Raw genomic sequence first — 25,487 nt, forward strand, 5'->3', positions numbered from 1 at the left:
TGGGGTGCATGTCAGCCACAGCAGGAGGAAGTCTCTGTCCCTGCTGGGAGAAGGGCTACACAGTGAGGATGTTTATTCTCTGCACTGGGACACAGATGTTTTTCATAATAAATATTGTGAACTACCACTGTCCTTTACACTGAGAAATTATAACTGGTTTGTCTGGGTAGTTAGGGGTTAATTAAAAAGAAAAATATATGCCTGCTTTGATTCTTCTGGTTTAAAATCTTGTAAAAATACACACCCCACCCCCTTTCTGCAGCTCATTTGCAATGCAGCCTTGGCACTCACCAAGATCTGAAGGTCCATGATGTGGTCATTTCTAATTCTGCTGGCATGCGGGGGTTAGAGCGCTTAGCTGGTGTGGAGACCAGATTGGCATCTCGCATCGACTGCTCTAGCCTGTAGCCATTGGGAAGGCATGAATTCTCACAAAGCAAGAAGAGCTTTATTTCTTAGTGGAAAATTACCATCCACGGAGACAGAAAACTTCGGTGAAATTTGAGAAGGTGGTTAAGTTGTCTTGAACAGATAAACATGGGAACCAGATGGTTTTTTGATGGGAAAATGTGATTTGGGAGACAAGTTAAAATAACTGTGTTTAAGATTATGAATATGAGGTTTGAGGTCTTGGGACGTGGCCTGTCCAATGTAGAAGGTCAACTGACCAGACATAACAAAGTTTTGGGTCACTGAGGATACAGAGGGTTTGGGGAGGGAAGCATAGATTGAGTAACCACAGGGAATGGACCTTTTTTTTTTTTTTCCTAGCACAGAAGGAAATCTACTTGGTGTCTGGGGAGGGAGTAGAGGTAGAGAAAGAAAGGGGACAGAGAAGGACAGAAAGAGAGAGGAGAGAGAACACTTGGGGAGAGGGAGAAGGAGAGGGGAGAGGGAGGGAATGGATGTTTTAACTTCAGTAAAATTTATCTAATACATTCCTACTTTGCTCTTTACTCCACGGTACTAAGAGATCAACTTCTAAAGATAGAAACAATATAAATAGCTATTTAATTATTCAGTTTGCTGTGCCCAAAGCAGTCATTGGGTTACTGAGTAATAGGCTGCACTAGATTTAAGAAGAAAACTATCAAGTTTTATATCATTAACATGAGGCGTTACACCTAATGAAAAGCTATTTGCGGACGTTTACATACCTTTGTATGTGTGGAAATGTAACTATCACCCAGTAGAGTACTAAGAAGAGGGGAATGGGATAGTAGCTAACTACGGGGAAGCAAAGGCTGAAGAAGAAGAGGTGCTGGGAAGGTAAGACAGTGTTCCGGCATATCCTCACATCCTCGGGCTCTTCTGCTGTGCTTTCTATCCCTCCACTCAGCAAGAGTCAAATTATGCGGGAGAACTTACATCACTTCTCACCCCAACCATGATTCCACGCATATACACAGATATATAGGGAAATGTAGATATATTTCCCGGCAGGAAAATTCCTGGCACTATGTAAATGAGTATTATTTGTGCGATGCTTTATGTCTTTGTCATCGATGTGCTTGCAGATAGAGACCAGTTCTCATGCAGGACAGTGGAAGGGACCAAATGCCCCCTGCTAACCCGACTGGATCTACAGAGACCCGAGTACTCATGCATGTTTACCTGGGGATCCTGCCAGAGAGTCCCCTCTGCTGAAGGCGAAGGTACGAGACACAGAGACAGGCACTAAGGGCGTGTGAGTGGCAAAGGGAAGATAAACACAAAAGAAGAGAGACAAAGAGCAAAGTGGGGTGAGACCATCTCTTCCTGGTTCTTCACAATATCACATTTCTTGGCAAAAAATAAGCCTTGCTATGGGAAGCACAGGACTTCTGTTTATGGAGTCACTCTCCAGAGAGACAAAATAAAATGAACTCCACTGACGGTCTCCTGAGAGGATATGCAATCACCTCAGCGAGACTCACAGATGCCAGCGACTGGCACCGCCAGTGCCCTTGGAGAGAACACCGAAGCAGCCTTCTCTCTGAGGTGCCCACCTTAAGCTGGCAAGTCTGCTAGAGCCCAGCACTGTGCCTGCCCTCTGCTCTCCCAGTGGTCACATGTAGCCTGTTCAACTACAGGAGAGCACTCAGGCAGACAGTCAGAGGCTAGGATGCTCCCGTGAGGGCACCTGCCTGGAGGCTGGAGCCTGCCTGGGCTCCAGGTGCTACTGCTTGGCCAGAGACCTTAGGCAAAGGCAGGGCAGGATTCTATGGGCTCAACTGCAAGTCAACTTTATGAATGAAATCAGGTGGTTTGCACAGAGCACAAGTGTTCAAAGCACCTCTTTCTTTTCTCTGCCTTCCCCCTTTCTCTGTTCCCAGAGACAGAAATGATGCTCTCCATCACTCATGGCTTGGTGGGGTAGACTGCGCAGGACTTCAGTCCTTTCTTCATGTTAATCCCGATATACACAGTTCTGTCTACACAGAACTCTGTCTCATCTGATCATTCTCAGAATCCCTTCCCAGGACTCAAATGAAACCAATCTATAGGATGAAGGTATACAAAACAGGCACTTCTGGGTCCTTATCTCCTACAGCAAGGGATTTGATCTGAAATTACTTATCCAAGCAAGGGAAGAGGAGGGGGTTTTATACCTACCTGGTAACCATTCTACCACAGGATGTTAACGAGTGTTTGAACGGGCCTCTGTTTGGAGACTCACTGGAGCAAGAAATCTAAGTCTCTAGGACAATCAGTTCTTCCTAAATTAAATGTCTAATAATTGCTCTGCTAAGCAAATGGAAGGCTCCTTCTTCCTACCCCCTGCATAGCTCTGTGGGTTCCTGTGGTACCTGAGCTCATGTGAGGCTCCTCTAGAAAGCCAGGCTCCCTCATCAGGGGCCATGGATTTCTTGGCCATCAAAATCAAGATAAAGAAAGGTGTGTGAATCGGGCACTGTGGCACGCTGACAGAGGCAGGCAGATCTTTGTGAATTCTGGTGTACCTAGCAAGTTCTAGGCCATTCAGGCTACACAGTGACACTCTGCCTCAAAGGGGGGAGGTCAGAGAACAGAGTATGGATTGTTCTTCCTGGGCCACACCCAGGAACACCTGTGAGAATTGTCTGTAACCTTAGGTTCAACACTGAGACACAAATCACAGGTGTTGAACCTACTAGGTGAAGACCCTGTGAGAGCTGACTGTCGTGTGGTGTGGTTTGGGCTCAGGCTTCACCTCCCAACCTCATGACCACGTTCCTGGCTGGTCCAGTGTGGAGCTGGGAGCTCCTGAGCCTTGGCATCAACACCAGCTCAGAGAACAGCACTGGGTGGGGGCAGACTTTGCATTTAGCTCATACTTCACTTGGGGGGGGGGAGGATTTGATGGGGTATGGACAACCTCTTTCCCCCTACTGGGCAATGTTCTTTGTCTTTCCTAAACATGTATGTGCAAAGGCTCAAAAGCATGGGAAAGGAAAGAGAATTTAATGGTTCCCTTTAGTTAGTCAAATACGAAGTATAATACCTTATGTATATGAAGATGCCATGGAAAAACCCATCACTTTGTGTGTTATCTTAAAAGAATTAATAAAATAGGAAGAAATAAGACTGCGGTTGCAAGTTTACTCTTCTCACTGATAAGACTGAAGGATTTTTGAGAGAACTAGGATCTGAGGAAGTCAGAGAGTGTCTTCTTACTTGACATTGTTTTTACTTTATTTATTTGTGTGTCTGTGGGTAGGCGTGGCATAGCATGTGGGTGGAGGCCAGTTATCTTCTTTTCCAATGTGGGCTCCAGGGTGACAAACCCAGGCATCAGACTCAGCAGCAAGGGCCCTTCCTGAGGAACCCTCATGCTGGACCTTTTTAAAAGACGTCATATGAACTGGGGAGGGGAGGGGGTGGCGAGACCTATGAAAGTCTTTGTTTTCTGTTTTTCTTTCTTCACGGCTCTTTTTGAAGAGCTAGAGCAGAGTCACCTACAGTCTTTGAAGGTAGCATCTTACAGCCCTAGGAGCAGGCTCCAAAGGGATGCACAGCGCCTCCTAAGATTGAAGGGGTTACATCTTACCTGGTCCTGGAACCTGTCTCTCATCTTTTCTATGCTCTATACTGAGTATTGATGCTTATCTACCAACCTTGCTCAATGGTTATTGACTGACATAAATGCCATATTATATCACAGTTTGTTTCTTTCTTTTTTAAAAAAAACAAATATTCTTCAACTCAAGCTCCATATCCCTGCCAGTAGAACAGATACCTAAGACTTCATTTCAGCTAGCTTGTGGACTAGAAAGTAAAATGGTGTGGTAAATTATTCTATCATGTCCATACAGCGATTGAATTCTGGACCACAATGGATCTAAAATCTGTATCTATTGTGCTTTGTGAACTAGTCATGACAGAGGAGATGTCTCATCTGGATTAAGTCATCAATTGGCTAGGTGATTTGGGACAAATCATTTCTTCACCCTTTCTTATTAAAATTTTAATTAATAAATTTATTTATTTATTATCTATTTTTTTGTGGGGCTGGGATTTGAACTCAGGGCCTTGCCCTTGCTAGACAACTACTTGACCACCGCTCTATACACCCAGCCCTTTTTTCTCATTCTGAAGTGACATCTACCTTGCTGTTCTTGGCATATGATACTTCAAAGCCTTCTGATAAATTCAAATATAAAACACAATGTAAAATCTCTTTTATGATGAAAGGAAATACCCCGTTTGACCTTAAAGTGGCCACTGCAAAGTTTAAACCAATGAATCTAAAGGAATTCTAGAGAAAATTCTTTCTAGATTACATTTAGATCACAATTGAAGCCATGCTTTCTACACACACACAAATGCACCAATTCTGCACAGAAACTAGCAAGGAGGTGGAGCACAGAGGGCAGATCAAGCCAGCCACCAGCCCTGTGCCAGTCCGCAACCCTAAGCAGCATGCATGCCAGCTGGCCGACGCCGACGGAAAGGCTGTAGGCAAGGAAAGAGCAAGGGCTGAGCAACAGATTGGACCAGTCTTGATTTACAACACCGAATGCCACAGTTACCTTTTCCTGAGGACAAACATCACAGACAAAAATAAGTTATAGCACTTCAGATAAAGGCCAAGGGTGAATTACCATTGTATGGAAGGAAAGACTGACCCGGTCACCAGAGCATCAACTGCCTGCATTCCCTGGCAGGTGGCAACTCATGGTACCCCCCTGCCCCGCCACACTACCCAAGCCACACTTGGTACATGAACAGAGAAGCCAACAGCACACAGTTCCAGACACACAAAAGCTAAGCCTCCGTGCTCTGTGGGAACCTGGTGGGAGGCAGTGTTCCCTGCAGGCAGAGCGTTACAAAGAAGCTGCAGGCATTCACATTAAGCCAGCCCATGCTCAAATAGCTTGGTTGGGGTTCCTAAAGTGGGCTGAGGCAGGACCACGGCAGGGAAGGCATGAGGAAGGGGTTTGAGAGATACATACGGAAGACAGCGGATCCAGCCAGACTCCCAACCTTTCGCACATCGTTATCTAAGGACAGAACGGTTCAGTGGGTGTCAGAAGTAATTCAGAAAACATAACATCTTTTGGAAATCTCCCTTCTACTCCACCCCAGCACCAATTAGCCCTGCGGGAATCGGGCAGACAAGCAGGAGGGTAAGGAAGAGCGGTAAAAGCACTCTTGAAGAGCGGTAAAAGTGAAACAACTTGTCCTTTCTCACTGAAAACCACACGACCCCCGCCCCCCCCCCACTTGCTACATGATTACCTTTTCCACTCCCGTTTTCTTCCGCTTATTCTTAAAGCCAAACAAAATCTGAAGAAAAGTTATTTTTATGCCCTCTTTGCCCAGAATGAAGCAAGAGCCAAGGAAGTGAAATAGCTATTTTGAAGGTCTTTAACAGGAGTCAAACCGAGACATGGCTTGAGCCTTTTAATGGCAGACCCCACTGCTTCCCTGATAAGCTGCGGCTTGAGAAAATACCTGAGCAAGCGCTGGTCATGATGGCTGGGACACCGTAGTAGGTAAAGGCTCCGTTCTCAAAGCGAAGGCCTTCCTTACCAACCTCCACTTGCACTTTCCCCTGGAGAGAGAAGGAGTGAAAGGAGCTTATGGAGGCTGGGATGGGCACTTCCAGGTCCTGCATCTGCTCTAAGGACTCTAAGGACTTTTGTGGGCATCGACGAATGGACTCACATTATTACAGGGCAGTGTTAATTCTGCCTAGGTTTACTTTACAGAAACACAAGCTCCCACTTTAGAAGCCCGTTGCCGTCAGTTCACTGCCTTATCCATCCTAAAGCAGCACCTGGTCATGAAGAGCCGAGCTTTCCTGCTACACTGTAGCTGCCTTTCAAGAACACAGGCCTAAAGCAGCAGCTTAGTGTGCACCTTCACTGACTTGAGATGAAGTTTCATCTGGGTTTGGCCGAGATAGAATCTGCTCTTGTTGAGTTCACCATCGGTACCAGTGATAACTAATATTCATTGTCAATAGTAGTGATAACTACCATGATGTATAGCTATATCTATGCAGCTGATGCTGTTATATGCTTGTGGATTCTCACAGTCAGCCCTGCAGGGTTTCTCTCTGTAGCCCTGGCTGTCCTGGAACTCGCTCTGTAGACCAGACTGAACTCAAACTCAGAGAGCCGTCTGACTCTGTCTCACAAGTGCTGGGATTAAAGGTGTGAACCACCAGACCTGGCACCTTTGCATTTTTCAGAATAAATATTTGCAAGTGGGAGGGTTATGACTTCTTGACAAAATGTTAACAGTTGTTGAAGCTAGGTAATAGTTACATTTCTTCTTTCTACTTTCTGGCTAATTTTCTATGATAAAATGTTTAAAATAAACAGTGTTTCCTGGCATTTATAACATTTTTATGTCCGGTTGACAGATGAATTGATTCAGGCTTAGAGAGGTTCACTGGCTTAGCCAAGGTTTGCTAGCAAATAGAAACAATGACATTTTAAAGAAAGATCTTTCCAATTCCGAGACTACCTTCTTTCTATTTTATTCCCTTCAGCTTTTTTATTTGAAAACTTTTTGTTAGCTGGACAGTGGTGGTGCACACCTTTAATCCCAGCACTTGGGAGGCAGAGACAGGTGGATTTCTGAGTTTGAGGCCAGCCTGGTCTACAGAGTGAGTTCCAGGACAGCTAGGGCTACACAGAAAAACCCTGTCTTGGGGGAAAAAAAAAGAAAAAAGAAAAAAGAAAACTTTTTGTTACGCATAAGATGAAGGATTGCATATTTCCTTGTACTATATACACAATATAACACGATCCATTTCTAACGGTGAAGAAAATGACCCCATTTATGGGGATAGGACAATCATTTTCCTGAGGTTACTTGGAATGATACATGTGAGACAAATCACTGCATAAAAAGGACAGGCTAAAGGGGACCGTGACGAACAGAGGCAAGTTCTAACTCAGTGTGGTCTTGACTAGGATCTTAAGGCCATCACTGTTTCTATAGAACTCTGCTGGGAAGAGACATGGAGCCAGTGAGGGAGCTCACAGTGGGGGCCAGGACAGGCTAAGCTGTGTTCCAGTGGAACTATGCCTGACACTTTTAATTAAGTAATTAATTTATATTATTTTAGACATAGTCTTGCCAAGTAGCTCTGCCTGCCCACGACCCAGTATGTAAATCAGACTGTTTTAAAACTCACAGCTATCCTCCTGCCTTTGCTTCTTGAGTGCTGAGATAACAGGCATGTGTCACCATGCCCAGCTATGATATATATATATATATATATTTAAGGCAGGCCTGTCCAGGTACCCAGGGAAGGCAATTGATACCTTTTTTTCATTCAGTCCTTGCCTTCCTTCCTGGACTTCTGCAGAGGGAGATGTTTCAGGGAACCACAGAGAATAAATGTATCTCATGTGGCCCGGGAAGTCAGAGATACTGAGAGTCAGATCAACAGAAGAGAGGGGTAAAGAAGAAGCATCCCCACATCAGGAGGCAGTGGGGAATACTCAAGCAGACAGACACCCTGAGATATCAGGATTCCACAGGCCCATTCAGTTCAGAAGCAGAATGCTTTCACTGAACATAGGGACTTCTCACTCTCCCCAGACATGGTCGAATGCTCAGATGAGAGACCGCAGGAGAGGCTACAGCTCCGAGGATACCATGACTTTCCTGAGGGCAATACAAGGATGCCCACCTCACTAGCCTTGCTCCCTAGGCATCCTGCAGCGAGGGAAGAAAAGGCTGAGGAATTCCCCTTCACCCCACAGGTGCCCTCCTCGTGCTCTTGGAAGTCCCCTGACCTTGACACCCACCTGTAGAAGCAGCACAAAATAGTCCGCAGGGCGGCTGCGCTGGTAGAGGTAGTGTTCCGGGGCCTTCTTGTTTCTCTCATCAAACTTAAGCTCCTGGATCACATTGGGATGTTTCAGAAGCCGGAGCAGGATCTTCTCCGAAAGGTACAGAGACTTAAAGGGCTCCACTTCTGGAAGGCAGCAGGGGGGGGGGGTGGTCATCTGCACCTCTGCACCTCCTCCATTCCAGCTGCAAAAGCTGGCAGGAGGCGAGTGCAGCATCTGGGGTTTCATCTAGACCGAGACACTTAAGAAGGCTGGGGGTTCTGCAAATCCCTCAGATGCAGGAATTTTAATCCCTAGTGAGTATCCTGAGGCCTTCCCTATGCCTTCTGGGATCAGCGTTTGAAAAATGTCAGTTTTGTTATTTTTCTCCATGATTTTATTTAGAGTTGGACCTGGACAGCTAAGTCATGGACACAACAAGGTCTCTAATTTTATAAGTAGAACGACACACAGAGAATCAAGTTTGGCTTATCTGGCTAACATTCACCTGCTTGCTGAAATGAAATCCCAAGTTAATAGAGAGGTAATGACTTAAATGATACGTTGTCAGTAATGTAAAATATCATTTGTTATACTTAACTATTAATAGGTATTATATATTGATACTTGTAGTATTATACTAATCAGATGAAGCTGCTTTGCTTTGGGAAATTGATCCATGATTTAAAAAAAAAATCACATTCAGATTGCATGTTGAAACTCTACTGTGAGGAGGTTCCACTTTATAGTTACCCACCTTTTAGCACTGGGACAGCTCTGGCTTACACTCACTATATCCTCATTAAGTATATATTGTGTTAGCTAAAAATAGACCGACATGGACTGCCTGCCCATTTGAGGCAAATCCTAGCCTCTTCATAAAAAGGATCTCAGTTCCCATAGCTGGTTTTCTTTCTAAGGGCACCCAGATTCCCATTCCAGACTCCTGGTGGGGAGCACAACACAGGGGCTTGTTGCTTCGTAGGATGATGCTTTCCTCTCTGGGACAAAGGTCTGGAGCACCCCAATGCCAGTAGGATGGAGGAGGTTGGCTTCAGGCTTCAGAGGAAATGGAAGTTCTGCCGTGGGTTCCTCACCCCTTTTCTGGTACAGAGGACTCACTTCCTCTCCACAAGTCAGCAGGCAGCCTTAACCCCACAGCAAGCAGCCTTCTTCCTCAAACCCTGGTCCTCAGTGGCAGTGGCACACCAGACAGGGATGGAGGATATTAAGAGAAGTATGCCTGGTATCATGCCAGATTCTACTAGAAGTGCTGAGGTAGGGGGTGGGCGGGGTGGGTCTTACCTGTGGCCATGAAGCGGTGTGTGGCGAGCAGCAGCTGTGGCGAGATCTTGACTCTGATCTCCGAGTCTGAAAGCTTGAACAGAGAGAAATCATGCCTCCTCCTCTCCCGGTGTGGGACCCTCTGCTTTTTCCGATTGTCAGCTATAGGGCCACAGGGGAAATATGACAGTTAGAATCATTGTTGGTCTTTGGATGCTTACACAGTCTTTGGGACCACACACACTGTCTGCAGTGCCAACTGTAGGAGGTTCGCCAACTCCCTCCCAGTAGGAGCCGGCAGGCAGGCAGCAGATGGTTCAGTGTTGTTTGTGCTTAGGTGGTAGAAGAGGGGGGGTGGGGAAAGCTGGTGGGGCGTGGGGTTCCACACCCAGAGTGGAACCACACCCAGAGTTCTAAGGCTGGTTCCCTTACCTGAGAGCTGTGCAAACTCTCCATGCATAAAAGTTTTTGATTGTTTTACTCCATACAAGACATTTAATAACTTCTCTACCTGTGCAGTTATTTAAAGACTCTAATAGGCCACTCTACATGACAGTGTTTATACAACGTCATATAGACATACGCTGCTGGTATTCTTAGCATTAAGGGGGTTGGAGTTTCTCCCTCTGTCCTCTTCCATTCCCTAGAGTAGGGTTCACCTAGTCTCTTTTCTGTGGGTTTAAGCCACGCTGGGGTGGCAGGTAAGCCATGTCACTCTCTTCCCACTAACAATTCTCCTGCTTCCCTCGGAACCCTCTGGAGAGAGGATCATGGGAAAATACAAGGAGATGAAATGTATAGAATTTTTCTAAAAGCAGATTCTTCAGCTGAGGACTCAGACAGAACCTGGAACTTCAGAGCCTGTACACTGGGCATGAGTCTATGCAGTGAGAAATGCACTTTTTCCTAATTAGTTTACTTGCTTTTTAAAAAAAATCTATTTATTATTATATCTAAATACACTGTAGCTGTTTTCAGACACACCAGAAAAGGACATTAGATCTCATTACAGATGGTTGTGAGCTACCATGTGGTTGCTGGGAATTAAACTCAGGACCTTTGGAAGAGCAGTCAGTGCCACTAGCAAGTGGCCTCTGATTTATATGACATATCTCCAGCCCTTTTATTTGCTTCTTAAAAAGGAAAAGTCTAGGGGGCTGGAGAGATGGCTCAGCGGCTAAAAGCACTGACTGCTCTTCCAAAAGTCCTGAGTTCAATTCCCAGCAACCACCTATCTATATTAGGATCTGATGCTGTCTTCTGATGCGACTAAAGACAGTGACATATACTCACACATATAAAATCTTTAAAAAAAGGGAAAAGTCTACATATGTATACACATGTGTAAATTCACATTTATTTACATTATATGTGTCTCTGTTCCATTCAAACTTGGCCTGGAAAGCAGCAGGGCCTCAGGGCTTGCAGTATAGTGGACTAGATACACTAGAGACCAAAAGTATGTGTCCTCACAGCAGGAAACTGGGGCCTCAAATTCCAGCTTCCTTCTCTCCCACCCTCTTCTTTTGGAAGTTGTTTCTTTCCGGCCTTTGGATTGTTTCCCATCTACACAGCTCTAGTGGGCCTGCCTTTGCCTCTGGGCCTTTGCGGGTGCTTGACTCCCACTTCAACCTTACTTTTGGTCTGTTTGAGAAAGTTGGAAGATTCAGACACAGCTATCCAAATCACAGTCACGTAAGAAGAAATGCACTGACTTCTCCACCTTTTCGAGGTCCTTAGGTATCCGTGTGGGCACGGCTGGTCCTCTCCTCCAGGTAGGGGCTGACCCAGAAAGCGAGCATCAAGGAGAGATTTAGACCCCACCTTCTCTGCTGTCACTAGCAAGTGACCTCTGATTTATATGATATATTTGTTTATGTGTCTGTCTGCCAGCGTGTTATGAACCTTTCCTAGTGCAGACATCCCTACAGTCTCTCCCTTTATTACTTTGATTTTAATAGTGGGTACTTGAAGCATTAGGGTTATTTAAATCACTACCTCAGGAAGAGACTACTAAGTTAGCCTTCCCCCAACTACTAACATTTCAGTGTAATCTTTGTCAATTTGCATTTAAGGATCCTGGGAGTCGAAGAGCAAGGGTGTTGGGCCGAGAAGGGAGCCTGGGATGGGGAAGGTCCTTTCTGAGCTCCAACCTTGCTTGAAAATGCTCAGCACTGCATCCCTAGGTCTCTGAAGAGAGGAGTGGTGACACTCAGCTTGTTTTCAGTAAGGGCTGGCTCATGTTTTAGATTTGATCTCTTCTTGGCCCACTGGTACCATTGCCATATGGTATCACAGGCTTCTGCCGTGAGGAAACAGTTTCTGGAAGATTGCTCTGGCAAACAAGGCTGCTCATCTCAAATGAGTTATCCCCGGGCAGGGAATGGGGTGGCCATCCTAGGAGACGAAACTCTGGGGAGGAAACATTGTCTGGCCAGAGACTCCCATGGACCTAGATAACATTCCGTAGACAAAGCAAGCCCTTGTATTGCTGGCAAGCAAGGCGTTGATAAGGCCCATAGGCCTAAAGCTGTCACTCACTACAAAGAGGAGGTCATATTGTTCCTGAGGGGTACAGGGAGAGGAAGAGACCAGAGGCAGAAGCAGGAACAAGAGCCACACAGGGACCTGATCCAGGGGGCAGGAGACATGAGGGCCATGAACAGCATCCAGCAGGGGCATTTAACCTTTTGGCTTGAGCAAAGGACGGTGCCATGACACAGTTCATGCGTTGCTCACTGATGGTCAAGGATGAGGAGTTCCAAGGGGACCTAGGCTCTGCCTCTAGGTAGACAAAGATCCACCATGGGAACAATGCAGGGGCCCCCTGGGCCTCCTCTTGGGCACACTGTCTTTCCCTTAGCCACTTTTTTTCCATTTGAAGGCCAAGCTATCTTTCCCCAGTTTTAACTGTGTTCTGGAAAGTTCCCTTCTGATAACACCTCACCAGCATGTCCCCAGTGACTCAGGATAATGTGGGATAGGGCATCCTGCCATGCTAGCACAGCATGGCCGTAGATGACACACCAGTGCACAGACTTGCCTTGACACCCTTTCCCACTGTTTATCAAACTGATGCATTCCTGGGAGTCTCACGGGAGCAGGAAGGACACACACTTACTGTAAAGGTCGGTTTCATCGAGGATCTCCGACTTGATGATCTCTTCTATGATGTCCTCCAGTGTGACAATGCCCATCACCTCATAGAAAGGGTCTCCTTCACCCTCGTTGTTGACTCTCTGGACAATGGCCAAGTGAGATTTTCCTGGAGAACAAATGAAACCACTGTCAAGCATCTGGGATCATTTTCAGAGATGATTGCTGTTTGTGAGAAAACAATGCAGTGTTTCTGTTTGACCAGCATCAGGACTGAACGCACCCCAGGACCATCTGGAAATAGGAAATCTGTGTGCAAGGTCTTACTGACAGGAGCCTGATATGCAGAAGAAATACAGATGTATGCTGCTCAAATGATAGGGACAGGTTCTCAGACCTGAACTGTTAGATATTTTCATTTTGTGTGACTATCACAGAGTATCATAGTTTTCTGTTAACTTGACACAAGTTACAGTCATCAGAGAGCCTTAATGGAGAAAAATGTCTGTATACAATAGGGGCTGTAAGCAAGCCTGTAGGAAACTTTCATAATTAATGATTGATGGGGGAGGGCCCAGCCTACTGTGGGCAGTGCTGTCTTTGGACTGGTGGTCCTGCCTTCTATAAGAAAGCTGGCTTAGCAAGCCATGAGAAGCCAGCCAGGAAGCAACCTCCATGACCTCTGCATCAGCCTCTGCCTCCAGGTTCCTGCCCTATTTGAGTCCTGCCCTAACTAAGATAGCACTTATGCAAACTAATGGTTATGTCATCACTAGATGACAATTTTATAAGACATAGTCTACTGTTGGCCATACATTACCACGTGGCACTTGATTATTATATTTTATAACATTAGTTTGCATATAGGTTGGACACATAGGGTACAATGTAACATTTGAAAATGTTTACATAATACATAATGGTCAGATGAAGATATCAGCATGTCTACCATCCCAACTCTCATCACGTCCTTGAATCAGGTCTGGGTGTACTAGCTGTTTTGAAATATGCAGTTAATCATTGTCAAGTAGGGTACTGTACTGTGTTCTGAGCAATAGAAGCCACTCCCCTTATCTAGCACACCACAGTACCTGTTAGCCACATTCTCACCATCCTTCCCCATCTCCAGCTGCTTCATGCTTCTGAAACATGTAGCTAAAATGCAACCCAGTTACATTTTTTCTTTGAACTTTGACACATTGATAAGAATATATTAGCTGAAGGAGACTCCAGAGCCTAATTGGAAAAGTAAGACTGACGGGAGGAGAATCAGATTAAAAGTCAGTTTTGAGGTTTAGGCATACTGGTTATTACCTTCCAGTAAATTATTTAACTGCCGCTGAGTTGCCACCATCACGTGGAATCTGGGACCAAAACCGAGGCTACGGAGTTTTGGAACTGCCTCCATGGAAGGCTTCAGCTTATATGTCCTGCCCCTGAACCTGGGTGGGCTTGTTCTGTACCCCTGAGGCCGGGTGATAAAAGACAACAACTTCTGCTGTAGAGACCCTGAGAGACGTTTGTTGGCTACCTCGAGGCCACCATGGTTCCAGAAGCTGCTTGAAAGCGGGTGCTTCAGTCTCAGCTGACCTGGGCTTTCTTGTCTTCCTTAGTGATGGCCTAAGTACTGTAAAGCAGAGAAAAGTTCTCCTATCATGCCTTTCTTAGAAGCCATTAATGTAATAAGATGGGAATTGTTTTGTATCTCTGTCTTGGGGATGACTTGTTAGCAATACTCTAGCTAGAATAGCCAGTGCCCATGAACTGCCACACAGCTGGTAGATTTGTAAAAAGGTTTAGTAGGCTATAATGCAGCACTGGCAAAATGTGATGGTCATCTTGATTACCAACTTGGTTGGATTGAGAGATATCTAGGAGGTTAGTAAGGCATTCTTCCAGGTGTTTCTATGAAGGCAATTCTAGGAAGAAGAGGAGAAGGAAGAGGATGGGGAGGGGGACCATCGCAGGATTTTCCCTGTCCAATTACATTAGTGCAGAGGAGGTCTGTGATTGGACAGGGAAATGGAGGGGGTGGAGCTAAGAGGGGCAGGGAGAGGGAGCGTGCCAGAGAGTAGAAAGAAGAGCAGCAGCAGTGGACATGAACCCACGTGGCAATTACCAGCCACAAGTAACTAAGTTTTCACAAGATTAGAAACGTTGGAATAAAGCTTTTATCATTATCAATTGGCTCTAAAATTATTGCACTGACATCTTGTAAATTGTGATATATTTATACATAAATCGGATTGATTAATTAGGACTTAAGAGTCTTGATTCTACTGGCTAATGAGTGTAAGCAAGAGGTATTCGCGGGGGCAGGAGAGTTGGTGGGTCATTTTTTAATATTTCCCTTAACAAAAGAGGAAGAGGAAGAGCGGGAGGGGGAGGAGGAGGAGGAGGAGGAGGAGGAGGAGGAGGAGGAGGAGGAGGAGGAAGAGGAGGATCCATTCTGGGTGCCTGTGGCACCATCAATGTGCCGCAGCCCAGATGGGATATAAGGGGGAAAAGGAGAAAGCTTGTTTCCACAACCATTCTCTCTCTGCTTCCTGGCTACTATGATGTGAGATGCTCTTTCCTGGCTACCATGGCTCCCCATGGGGACAGGATGAAACCAGGAACCAGAGAAACCCTTCCTTGTTTAAGGTGTTTATGTTGGGAACATCACGACGAATGTTGCAGATGTTTTGTTTTCACTGCCTAACAACTTAACAAGTGCTAACATTTGTTGAGAGCTTGCTTCATGCCAGACAGTGTTTGGAACACTAGACACACGTCAAATGATTTAATCCTTAAAAGAGCCTGAAAGTAGGTAGCAGCATTACACTCATTTTACAAAGAACTGGGTCACAAGTTGTGTTAGTGATAAGCCTCAAAGTGCATGGCACCAAAGGGGGCCAAACTGGATCGCAGCTGCATAACTGCATTCAGTCCTAACCTGAGGCCCACCCTTCCTTTTCCTTACCCCCTCCCCCTTTCTCCAGGTAGAACTGAACCTGGGGAAAAAAAGGAACCTAGAAAAAACCTAAACAAACACCCCTCCCAACATTTTATTTCGTGATGAGGTCTCACAAAGTTACCCAGGCTGGCCTTGGACTTCGATGTTCCTGTCTTCCAAGAAGCCTTATGGAGCCTGTGCCATTAGGCCTGGCTGAAGTATTTTCTGCCTTCTTCCAGGTCAATTTGTTTCCTTTTATAATACAGATACATTTCCTGGTCCCGTTTCTAAAATGCAAACCTGAGTAGTTCTTCTTTTTTGACTATGTGACACTTATGAGGAGAAAATCTGAAGTACCGACTCAGATGAGTTAGTGTTGAAAAAAAAATTCCCCAGAGTAGCCTTTGCTTGTTTATTGTTAAAGGAATCACTCAAGAATAAAGAGGGGCAGTTGGTTTTTCAGAAGCAGAATTAGCTTTCATTTAATTTTCCTGTTGCTGTGATAAAACATGTGATAAAACGTGATAAAACATGTGATAAAACATGTGTGACCAGAACAAGTTAAGAGAGAAAGGGTTTATTTCGGCTCACAGTTTGAGGTTCCAGCCCATCATAGTGAGGACCAGGGCAGAAGAACCTTGAGGACCACTGTATCCTCCATCAAGAGGCAGAGAAAGATAGGTGCCCGTGTTAAGCTCAATTTCCCCTCTGCCTGGGGAGTTGTGCCACCCTAAGGTGGCTCTTCCTACTCCCACCATCCCAATCAAGATAAACCCTCACAGGTAACCCTAGGAGATCATCTCCCAGGTAATTCCAAATTTCATCAATTTGGCAATTGGGATTAACCATCACAGCTATCAAAATTTAAAGGCAAATATACTTCTTGGGATTTGAAATGTAAATGATATTTGAAAGGTAGTATTTTTACCACTTGTGAATGGTCCCTAAAACTTCCCCATCTTCTACCTAAACTTCAACCTGCTTCTATGCTTCTAGCAGTGCCAGCCAGGTTCAGGAACTTTCCATGTAATGGTTAATATCGACTGTCAACTTGACAGGATCTAGAATCACCTGAGACACAAGCCTCTGGGTATGTCAGAGAAATCAGCCAGAGAAATTCCTATTGACTTAAAGTGAGAGGGAGCTGGGCACAGCCTTTGGCACGTTCTGCTTGCCAGCTGAAGATTCGTTGTGGCCAAGCACATTAAGCCTCTGACTTCTGTTCAGGGTGGACACATATGTAACCTGGATCTGCCAGCCAAAAAAACCCTTTCTTTAATTTGCTCCTGCAACTCTTTTGTCACAGTGACAGGAAAAGTGTCTACTGTAACTAACACAGTACTTACAGAATCAAGTCTAAACTCAAGTTGTTTGGTAAAATCAAGACTGTACATCTCGACTCTTTCCAATGTCCCCACTTAATGCCATCAGCAGTCTGTCCTCTGGGTATTCCAGATAAACTCCACTTCCTAAGGTTCTTCCTGACACTCTTTCTAAGATTCACAGTGTGGCTTTCCCCTACCCCATCACTGCTGACCCTTCAGGTTACGGCTTCAGGAGACGCTCTCACAGACTGACCCCACTGAGTCAGATCCGATCTCCTGCTACCTTGGGCTCTGAAGCCTTTGGTACCATTGCAGCTTTCTGCTTCTTGTCACTAGTGACTCATGCGTCCTACATTAGTGTGAGGAGGGTGAGCTCCTTCAGGAAAAGGGTGACATCTTTAAACAGGTTCTTTCACCTCTCCAACACCTGGTGAATATTTGACAAACTGAACTAGGCTGGAGACCAAATACAAACAAAAAGCTGGTATGACAGATGCTACCAAGAACCTTTAATTTCTCATAGCGCATTATAGGTTTCAATGACTTCCCTTGGAGCTCTAGAAAGTTACTCTATGAAACAACTGTTTCCTATCCGACTGGACTGAAGTGTTTTGTACCTTAAATTAGATTATGCTAATTGTTAGAATGTGTGCAGTTTAAAGATTAAAACAATTTCCAACACATTTTTTCTTAAACTTATGGCACCTGTTCTCACTTTTCTGCTAACATGTGCTTACAGATGACAAAACAAATGAGTAACATCATGGAAAATCTAGGCAAGCCGATTTCTTAGAACTGTTTGCTGTAACTGAATGTCCTCCGTGTTATGGTGCTCAGGCTGCATACAGCATAGGCAGACTCCACAGCTCATGTGCTTAGTTCATATGCTAGACAGTTTACTGTTTGACAAATAACTTCTACATATGGACACCCAAAGTTGTCCTTGTACATAGGAAGATATGCATACCCACCCCAGCAAAGATATATCTATCTCTGTCTATCTCTATCTCTATCTATCTATCTATCTATCTATCTATCTATCTATCTATCTATCTATCTATAGTGTGTGTGTGTGTGAGGTTCTGTATTTTATAAGGTCAATTTTAGGGTCACAAAGGAGTTTTAAGGTTTACTTCTATGCTAATCAAGATACCGAGACACAGGACCTATGCAATCCATTTAGAAACATTTTACAACCAGCCTCTGAGACACCCTTCAGGGTTATGGATAGGATCATGTGTATGTATGAAAGTCACAATGAAGTCCATCATTTTGTGCATTTAATATACACTAATAAGAGGTAAGGATTTCCCTTCACAGCCATAGAAATTGACAAACCAACCAAGGAAGCTGCCCTTCTTAGGGACAGCCTGGGGCAGGAAACAGGATGGCAATCCTAAAGCCTCGTTCTGAGCCAATGCAACAGTGAGACAGCCAGCTGTTTCCATGGTAAACACACCTAAGGTCCTTCCTTCGCTTATAAAAGTTGGTTCTTCAGAGCCCTATCCCAGCATCCCTCTTTGCCTAGGCTCAGGAGGGAGTGTCGTAGGTAGTCTTATGTGAAGCCAATCTGGAGATACGGAACACTTTCACTCCCTTCTTTCCTGCCATGGTACTCTGTGAATATTTCTCATTTACAGTTAGGATAATAGCTATTATTATTGTTGTTTTTACAATAGATATTATTATTATTGTTGTTGTTGTTTTTATAGAAGCCACTATTTGCCATATACCTTCTCTAGTGCTAGGCATCAGACATACATCATTATACAATGATCGGTCTCTAGAATATATGAAGATTTAAATACTACATCTCATGAAAAGACAACCTGGTTACAAAAATGACAGATGATTTGAATAGGTGCTTCTGTAAGGAAGCTATATATAATTGATCAATAAGCATGGGAAAATGCTGAACATGCATCATAAGCATTAGGGAAACTCAAATTGAACAGAAATGGAATATCATTATGTATCTACTAGAATGACTATAAAAATCACAAGTATTGGAGAGGATTTAGGAAATAAGGACCCACTATCACTGCTGTAATGCTCTGGAAGTTCTTTAAACTATTAAACATAAACTATCACACAGCCCAGCAATTCCACTCCTACACTGATAGTGTATGGCCAACATTGTTAACAATAGCCTAGAAGTATCCACAACCCACGTTTCCAAACAAATAAGACATGGTAAGTCTACAATGGAATGTTCTGTGACCACAAAGGTCATGCTCTCAAACACACATGCCTTGAAGACACAGCAAATCTAAGAAGCAAGGCACACATGGCTGCCTGCTGTATGGTTCCATCCATGGGAAATTTCCAAAATAGGTAAATCTACAGAGGAAGAAAATAGATTAGTGGTTGTCCGAAATGGTGGAAAGAAGAAAATAGGTAGCTACTGAGTTCAGAATTTCTTTTTGGGATGAGGAATTATTCTAGGTTTAGATGACCTGGATGCCTACATAATTCTGTTAGTATGCTAAAGATGTAAATTAAACATTTACAAGAGTTATTTTTATGCCATGTGAATTATATCTCTACGAAAGTTTCTTTTGAATAAAAAGCCCCAATAGCTCATGGCTGGAGGTGCAGTACGTTAGTAAAGTTTAAAGCTACACTTGAAGGTGTGAGGCAGAAGCAGGTTGGTAAGGGAAGCACCTCAGATGTGAAGGGAAGAGCGATAGTGGCTTGGGGCTGGGGAATTGTGCTGGTGAGTGCTGCTGACAGCATTCTGTCACTTTGTGTTCTGGGATGTGGTGGTCAACAGTGGACCTGCGAAAGGCCATGGAGAGCAGAGGAGGAGAGGACACCGTTTGTGTACCTCCGTGGAGGAGGAAATCATGAACAGAGGCATGGTCTTGGTTACAGATGGCAGACAAAGGCAAGGCTGAGCCTTGGGAGGGTCATCGCTGTTATCAGACGTTTCATTGGCTCTCAGGGATTGCTTAAGAGTGCTTAAAGGTCACAGAATGGTGCAGGCCTGGAGTGACAGGGCTCTAATAGCCTAATGTGGCCGTTTTCATTGTTCCCAGCAAATGCTGATCTTCAGCCTGTATTATTTCTCCTTCAGTGGGTTGAGGCTGTGCTAGGAAGAGGGGTTTACAGTTGCCTACTTCCCGCTTCTGTTTCCTGTTGAGATTCCATGAATTTGGACTGCGACCTCCTCTGCTGGGCAACGCCTGTACTGACTAGGGACTCTCAAATGACATCCTATCCTGACAAACCCATTCCTTTCAGTTTGTCCCTAATTTTGTAGAAAAGTGGGCTATCTGTTCACAATTTAGGTGAACAACTATCACAACTACATAGAACTTTCCAGTTTGTCAGGAGGCGCTAGATGGTTCAGAAGAGCCATGCAATGGGTGAGGTGATATTGAGAATGACATACATTTCCTAAGGAATGAGGGAGAAGTGGTTTTATAGGCCCCAGCTTGCTTTCGAACCCACGAGACATATGCGTCCCATGTATATGCTTTAACAAGTTAACTCCCCCTTTCGACTTCCATTGAATAGTCCCCTGTCATGTGGCGGCCATATTCCTAGGGCAGGCAGTGTTCTTTTAGAATCATGGCTGCTACGAAGAGGACATGTGCACGAAAGCGAAGTCACGCCGAGCTGCAGCTGCGGAGGAGCAGGCTAACCCGGATGATTTGCTTTGCATTCCCTTGGCAGTGTTCAAAGCCATGGGGCCTGGAACATTTACCCCCCCCTCTGTTTCTAAAAATAGCCAATGTAACAATCTTTAAGTCAGCTAAGCCCATGGGTATACTGTATCTCATTCTGGTGCATGAGAGGCAAGAGGTCATTCTTCAGACAGAAAGCTCTCCAATGCTAGTTACTACGGCTGGGCATTTTCACATGTCCCTTGAGCATACAATTGTGACATGGGTGGAAAACCTCTGGGCTGAGTGAAAGACAGTGGGGTTTAGGCTAATGCATGGTCTCCCGCTGCCATATGCAGATGCTGGTTTGTGTATGTGTATATGCACGTCCGCGGAGGCCAGAGGTCTACACTGAGTATCTTCCTCTGTTCTTCTTCACCTTATTCTTTTGAGACAAGGATCCTCACTGAGCTTCTCATCAATTCAGTAAGATCAGCCAGCCAACCTCAGGAATCCTCCTGCCTCTGCCATAGCTACACACATTTTTGTCTTTATTTGAGGGATGGAGATCCAAATCCAGATCCTCCAGTAGCAGGAACTTTACTAACTGAGCCATCGCTTCAGTATGAACCTGGTATTTCCAGGCACTACAGAAGTCTACCTCTACCCAGACGGCTCAGCTCACTGGCCTTGTTTTTTCTTGATTTCTAGAAGCTCTTGACTCCTTTATCCAGAGATTTGTTTGTCTGAAGCCCCCTTCCTCTCTTTCATTTACAATCTCTAGACCCAATGCTGCCCACATCCCAATGAGACACAGAAGAGAGAACACATACCTACGGCTTGACCCTTGCATGGAGCACACCACCAGGGTGGTTTTGTTGAAGCCAGAGACATAAACCTTAATGAATATGAAGGGACTTAAATCACACTTCTGTAGCACCAAGTGGGATTTATGGCGGCCCCTCTTCTCTCTATTAAGTAGTAAAACAGGTGAGATCCCTTTGCTCTGAATGCTTTGAGCCCTTTCACCTAATTCAATGGCTTCCACTTTTTAGCTCCGTGGCAGAATTACTCCAAAAGCATCAGACACATTCTGCATAAGAGATTCCACACCCGGATATCCTAGCTCCAATGCTGCTCACACTCAAGACTGGTTTGAGGGTACAGTGATGACATCAACGTTCAAATTCTGTTTTCAGGAGCAGCAGCAGCAGTGCCAGTGAACTAGCTGGAAATAAGTTATCAGGTACTACCCCCCCTCCCCCAACTCTCTGAGTCAGAATCTCTGGGGGTCCATCGCAAGGATCTGTGGTTCGATAAGCTTTATGGGTTATTTTCATACAGGCTAAAACACAAATTTAAAGGAAGGATTTGTGTCACCATAGTTATTGTCTGACACCTATGAAGAAGGAGGAGGTAAAATACTGAGATGTCCATGAAACCCTAGACCCTTTCAGTGCATCTAGTGTACAATGCTAAGTCCTCACAGGAAGGAGAAGAGCTTCCTGAATGTACAAAGAATGGCAGTAGTGTTAAGTGCTGTATTCTCTCACACAATATTGTGTGACACATGTTAAAGCCAGGCATCTTCTGTGGCCTTTGTGCCAGTCACTCTGAGAGAGCCTTGACAGGTTACAATAAGGCTCTTGACCTATCTGAGGTTAGTTACCTTCCGCTCTACTGTAAGTCAGTTAGTTTCTGCTTGTTACTCAGAACTCAAGGGGTGCTCCTAGTGCTGGGCATTGGTGATTCTTTGTATAAGTTTCTATCATCACCAGGCATCACCACCCAAAGTACAAGGCAGATCACTTGGTTAACTATATATTAAGACAGCAATTGAAAGATTGGATACCAATGGGGGTAGGAGGTAGGGGGTAGGGAAGGAAGGTTTTGCCAATTCCCTATCTCCGAATAACATCTGGCAATTCCTGGAGATGAGCTGGCTGTGACAACTTGGGGTTCACATTTAGTGAGCAGAAACCAAGGATGAGGTTAAGTATCCTATGATGTACAAGACCACGGTCCCAGAATTCAATCTAGCTGAGGCTAGAAGCCCTGCTTTAAAGAGATGGCAAGCTGGGTAATTAAAGAAACTTCACATTACGTGTCTGTTGGAAGAAGCTGACATGTCCTTTAAGGGCCTGAATAAGATGGGGCACTGTGCTATATATAGTTTAGGCACGACCCTCAGGGAGCCTTCATGGACCTTGTTAGATTACGTCCTCTGCCGTGAGAAAGGAACCAATAATTGACTTGATTCCTCGTAGTTTCAAAAATAGCCACAGCACTTTGGTAAAGTGATTGTTTCCAGCACTGAAAATAGAAGCTAGGAGGAGGGTGTATTGCTTGGTAACAGAGAACAAAGGAAAGCAGAAACCCTGCACTCACGACCTTCACTTCACCGAGGCTCCCGTTCTGCCCCTTCTGCCATCTCCGAATCTGGCATCTTTATTCTTCTGGTGGACAGCACTCTGTGACTTGCTACCAGTGTGAGAGTTCCTTTGAGTGACAGCAAGAACGTTACATGGGTACTTGTTCTGGGACCCACAGAATCAGGATCTTGGGGTGAGCTGGGAGTCAGACAATCTAGAAGGATGAACTCTGCTCAAGGTTCTTACACACACTGACGTTTGGGGACCAGTGGTTTTGACACTCGCTACTCAATGTGTGGTCCATGGCCAGAAGACAGGCAGCCCCTGCAAACTTCCAAAGCTCAGACCCGACCTGGTTTCTCCAGTTAGAATCTGCATTTCACTAAGGTGGTTCATATTCGAATTTGAGTATGAGAAAAACTGGCCTGGACTAACCCTAAGCCTAATCCTTGACACTTGATTGACAGGTACCACATGCCTCACACAGATAATAGAGATTTTTTAAAAAACGCTGACCTCATTAGTCATAGCAAGAAAAACCAACTTTCTGTTTTGAAAAGATTTTTACAAATGTAAATGCTTTGTAACTAAGAGGGATTATTGTTGCTATTTTTCTTTCAAGACTTTGATTTTTTGCTACCTTAAAGTTAAAGGTTGGGGGTGGAGGCATGGTGGTGCATGCCTTTAATCTCAGCACTTGGGAGGCAGAAGTAGATGGATTTCTGAGTTCAAGGCCAACCTGGTCTACAAGAGCGAGTTACAGGACAGCCAGGACATACAGAGAAACCCTGTCTTGAAAAAAACAAAACAAGACAAGACAAGACAAGACAAAACAAAACAAAACAAAATTCTAGCACTTAGGAAGCCAGGGAAAGGAGATTTGGAGTTGAAGGTCAACCTGGACCACACAATGAAACCCAATTTCAAAAAAACCAAAATAGTTTAAAAAATTAAAAGTTTGGATCAAAGTTCTTTTTCTAAACTTTTTTCTAAAATACTGTTATAAGTCTAAATAATTGCAGGCTACAAGAGCAGTTTGACTTTACAGGGTACCTCTTCTTGATTATATATATTTAAGACTTTTTTTTTTTATTGATGACTGGTTGATCAATTGGGGGGAGAGGCACATGCCTGTGCACGCACTATGGTGCAGGTGCTATACGGAGTCAGAGAACACCTTGCAGGAGTTGACTCTCATCTTCCACCATGTGGACCTAGGGATGTACTCAGGGGGAGGAGCCCAGGTCATTAGTTTGGTGGCAAGCACCTTTACATGCTGAGCCATCTTATCGACCCATCTTATCGTTTAAATGTGCCAACGATTACAGCCTCTGTGTTGACAAAGAGCTCTGAGCTCCTAGTGTTTTTATCTTAATACTCTAGCACTCCACTGGAATAAGATAAACAGGAGCCACCGTAAAACAGGCTATGAGGTTCTTATCATTTCCATACATTCATCTTCTAACGAAATCCAGAAAAAAACACAAAGATATTCCCCTATAAATCTTACACCAACCACATTGAATTGAAGAAACAAAAACTCTCTCTTTTTTCTCCTGATTAAAAAAAACAAGGAGCTGCAGCCACCTTTTGACGTCACTGTCTTGCTCGACAGGAATAATAAGCGACATCTTTATCACCAAAAAAGAAAACAAAAATCTGTTGAGCCACTAAAAGGCAATTATAAAAAAGCTGACTGTGTCATCCAGAGCACCATGGTAACCAACATCACCAGGGCATGAAAAAACAGTCGTTAGTCACTAGAATCAAAGCCAGTTGGCAATTTGGCTTGCTAAGCAACACCACAAAAATAGCAGAGCAGAGCCTCGTTATGTGCAGGTCTGACTCTGCGTTGCTTGGGATCTGGTCCCAGAAGGGACTACCCAGGCCTCTCCATCAACCTGATCCTGAGGCCCCCAATCCAAGTCTAATCCATCACTCGTTTAACCACCATTAATCAAAGCTTGTTGCATCTGAGGCAGATGGTTTCATAACACACAGTTTACTTAGGGATTCTGCTAAACGGAAGCTGTGAAATGCCGGGTAGAGCAAGAGTCGTCCTGCCAGAAGCATGGTGGGTCAGGGTTTGCCTGTGATGGACTCAAAGAGAACCAATAGCTGACTGTCAGAGGACAGAGAGAACTGTGAAGAGTAAAAGAGAGTCGGTTATAATGCAGCATAAAATAACTATATTCTCATGACCGTGATCATGCGTCATGGAGAAAAAGACGGAGTTATATTTAGGATCATTAGTAGAGGCAAGAGTGGGTACAAGTGATTTTAGGACTGTCACCATCAAAATGATAAGAAATGCTGGTTTGGCATGCATGGGGAATAAAAATTGTGTTTGACAGATACTTCATTTCACGAGTTTCCGATTTTGGTAGAAGAGACTCAGGCATAGAGAATGGCTTTGGCACATGCGCGTGCATAGCCGTCCCTGTTCTGCCTTTCTTTTTCTAGCTCAAACTCCTGCCTCAGCTGGAATGCCCTTTTCTTTCATAATCGCTGATCACAGTCCTTTCAAGGCCAAGTACAAATTGCACTTCCTCAAAGAAATGTTCTCAGATCACCCAAGGACTCCTTCCTTTCTTCACGTCCTTGCCTGTACC

At 44.6% G+C, this 25,487-nt stretch overlaps 1 protein-coding gene across 1 annotated transcript in view; it reads right to left on the reverse strand.

The window, feature by feature from the left end:
- Window positions 1–25,487, reverse strand: part of Cnnm1 (cyclin and CBS domain divalent metal cation transport mediator 1) — a 56,724-nt gene that overhangs the window by 19,213 nt on the left and 12,024 nt on the right. The window contains exons 2-6 of the mRNA XM_052185542.1: window positions 12,661–12,804; window positions 9,561–9,701; window positions 8,232–8,401; window positions 5,917–6,016; window positions 5,415–5,462 (exon numbers count right to left, since the gene is read on the reverse strand). Of these exons, the coding sequence (XP_052041502.1) occupies window positions 5,415–5,462; window positions 5,917–6,016; window positions 8,232–8,401; window positions 9,561–9,701; window positions 12,661–12,804 (603 nt within the window). The remainder of the gene's footprint in view (window positions 1–5,414; window positions 5,463–5,916; window positions 6,017–8,231; window positions 8,402–9,560; window positions 9,702–12,660; window positions 12,805–25,487) is intronic.

Source organism: Apodemus sylvaticus, chromosome 1 (assembly GCF_947179515.1).
Source record: "Apodemus sylvaticus chromosome 1, mApoSyl1.1, whole genome shotgun sequence".
Lineage (NCBI taxonomy): Eukaryota > Metazoa > Chordata > Mammalia > Rodentia > Muridae > Apodemus > Apodemus sylvaticus.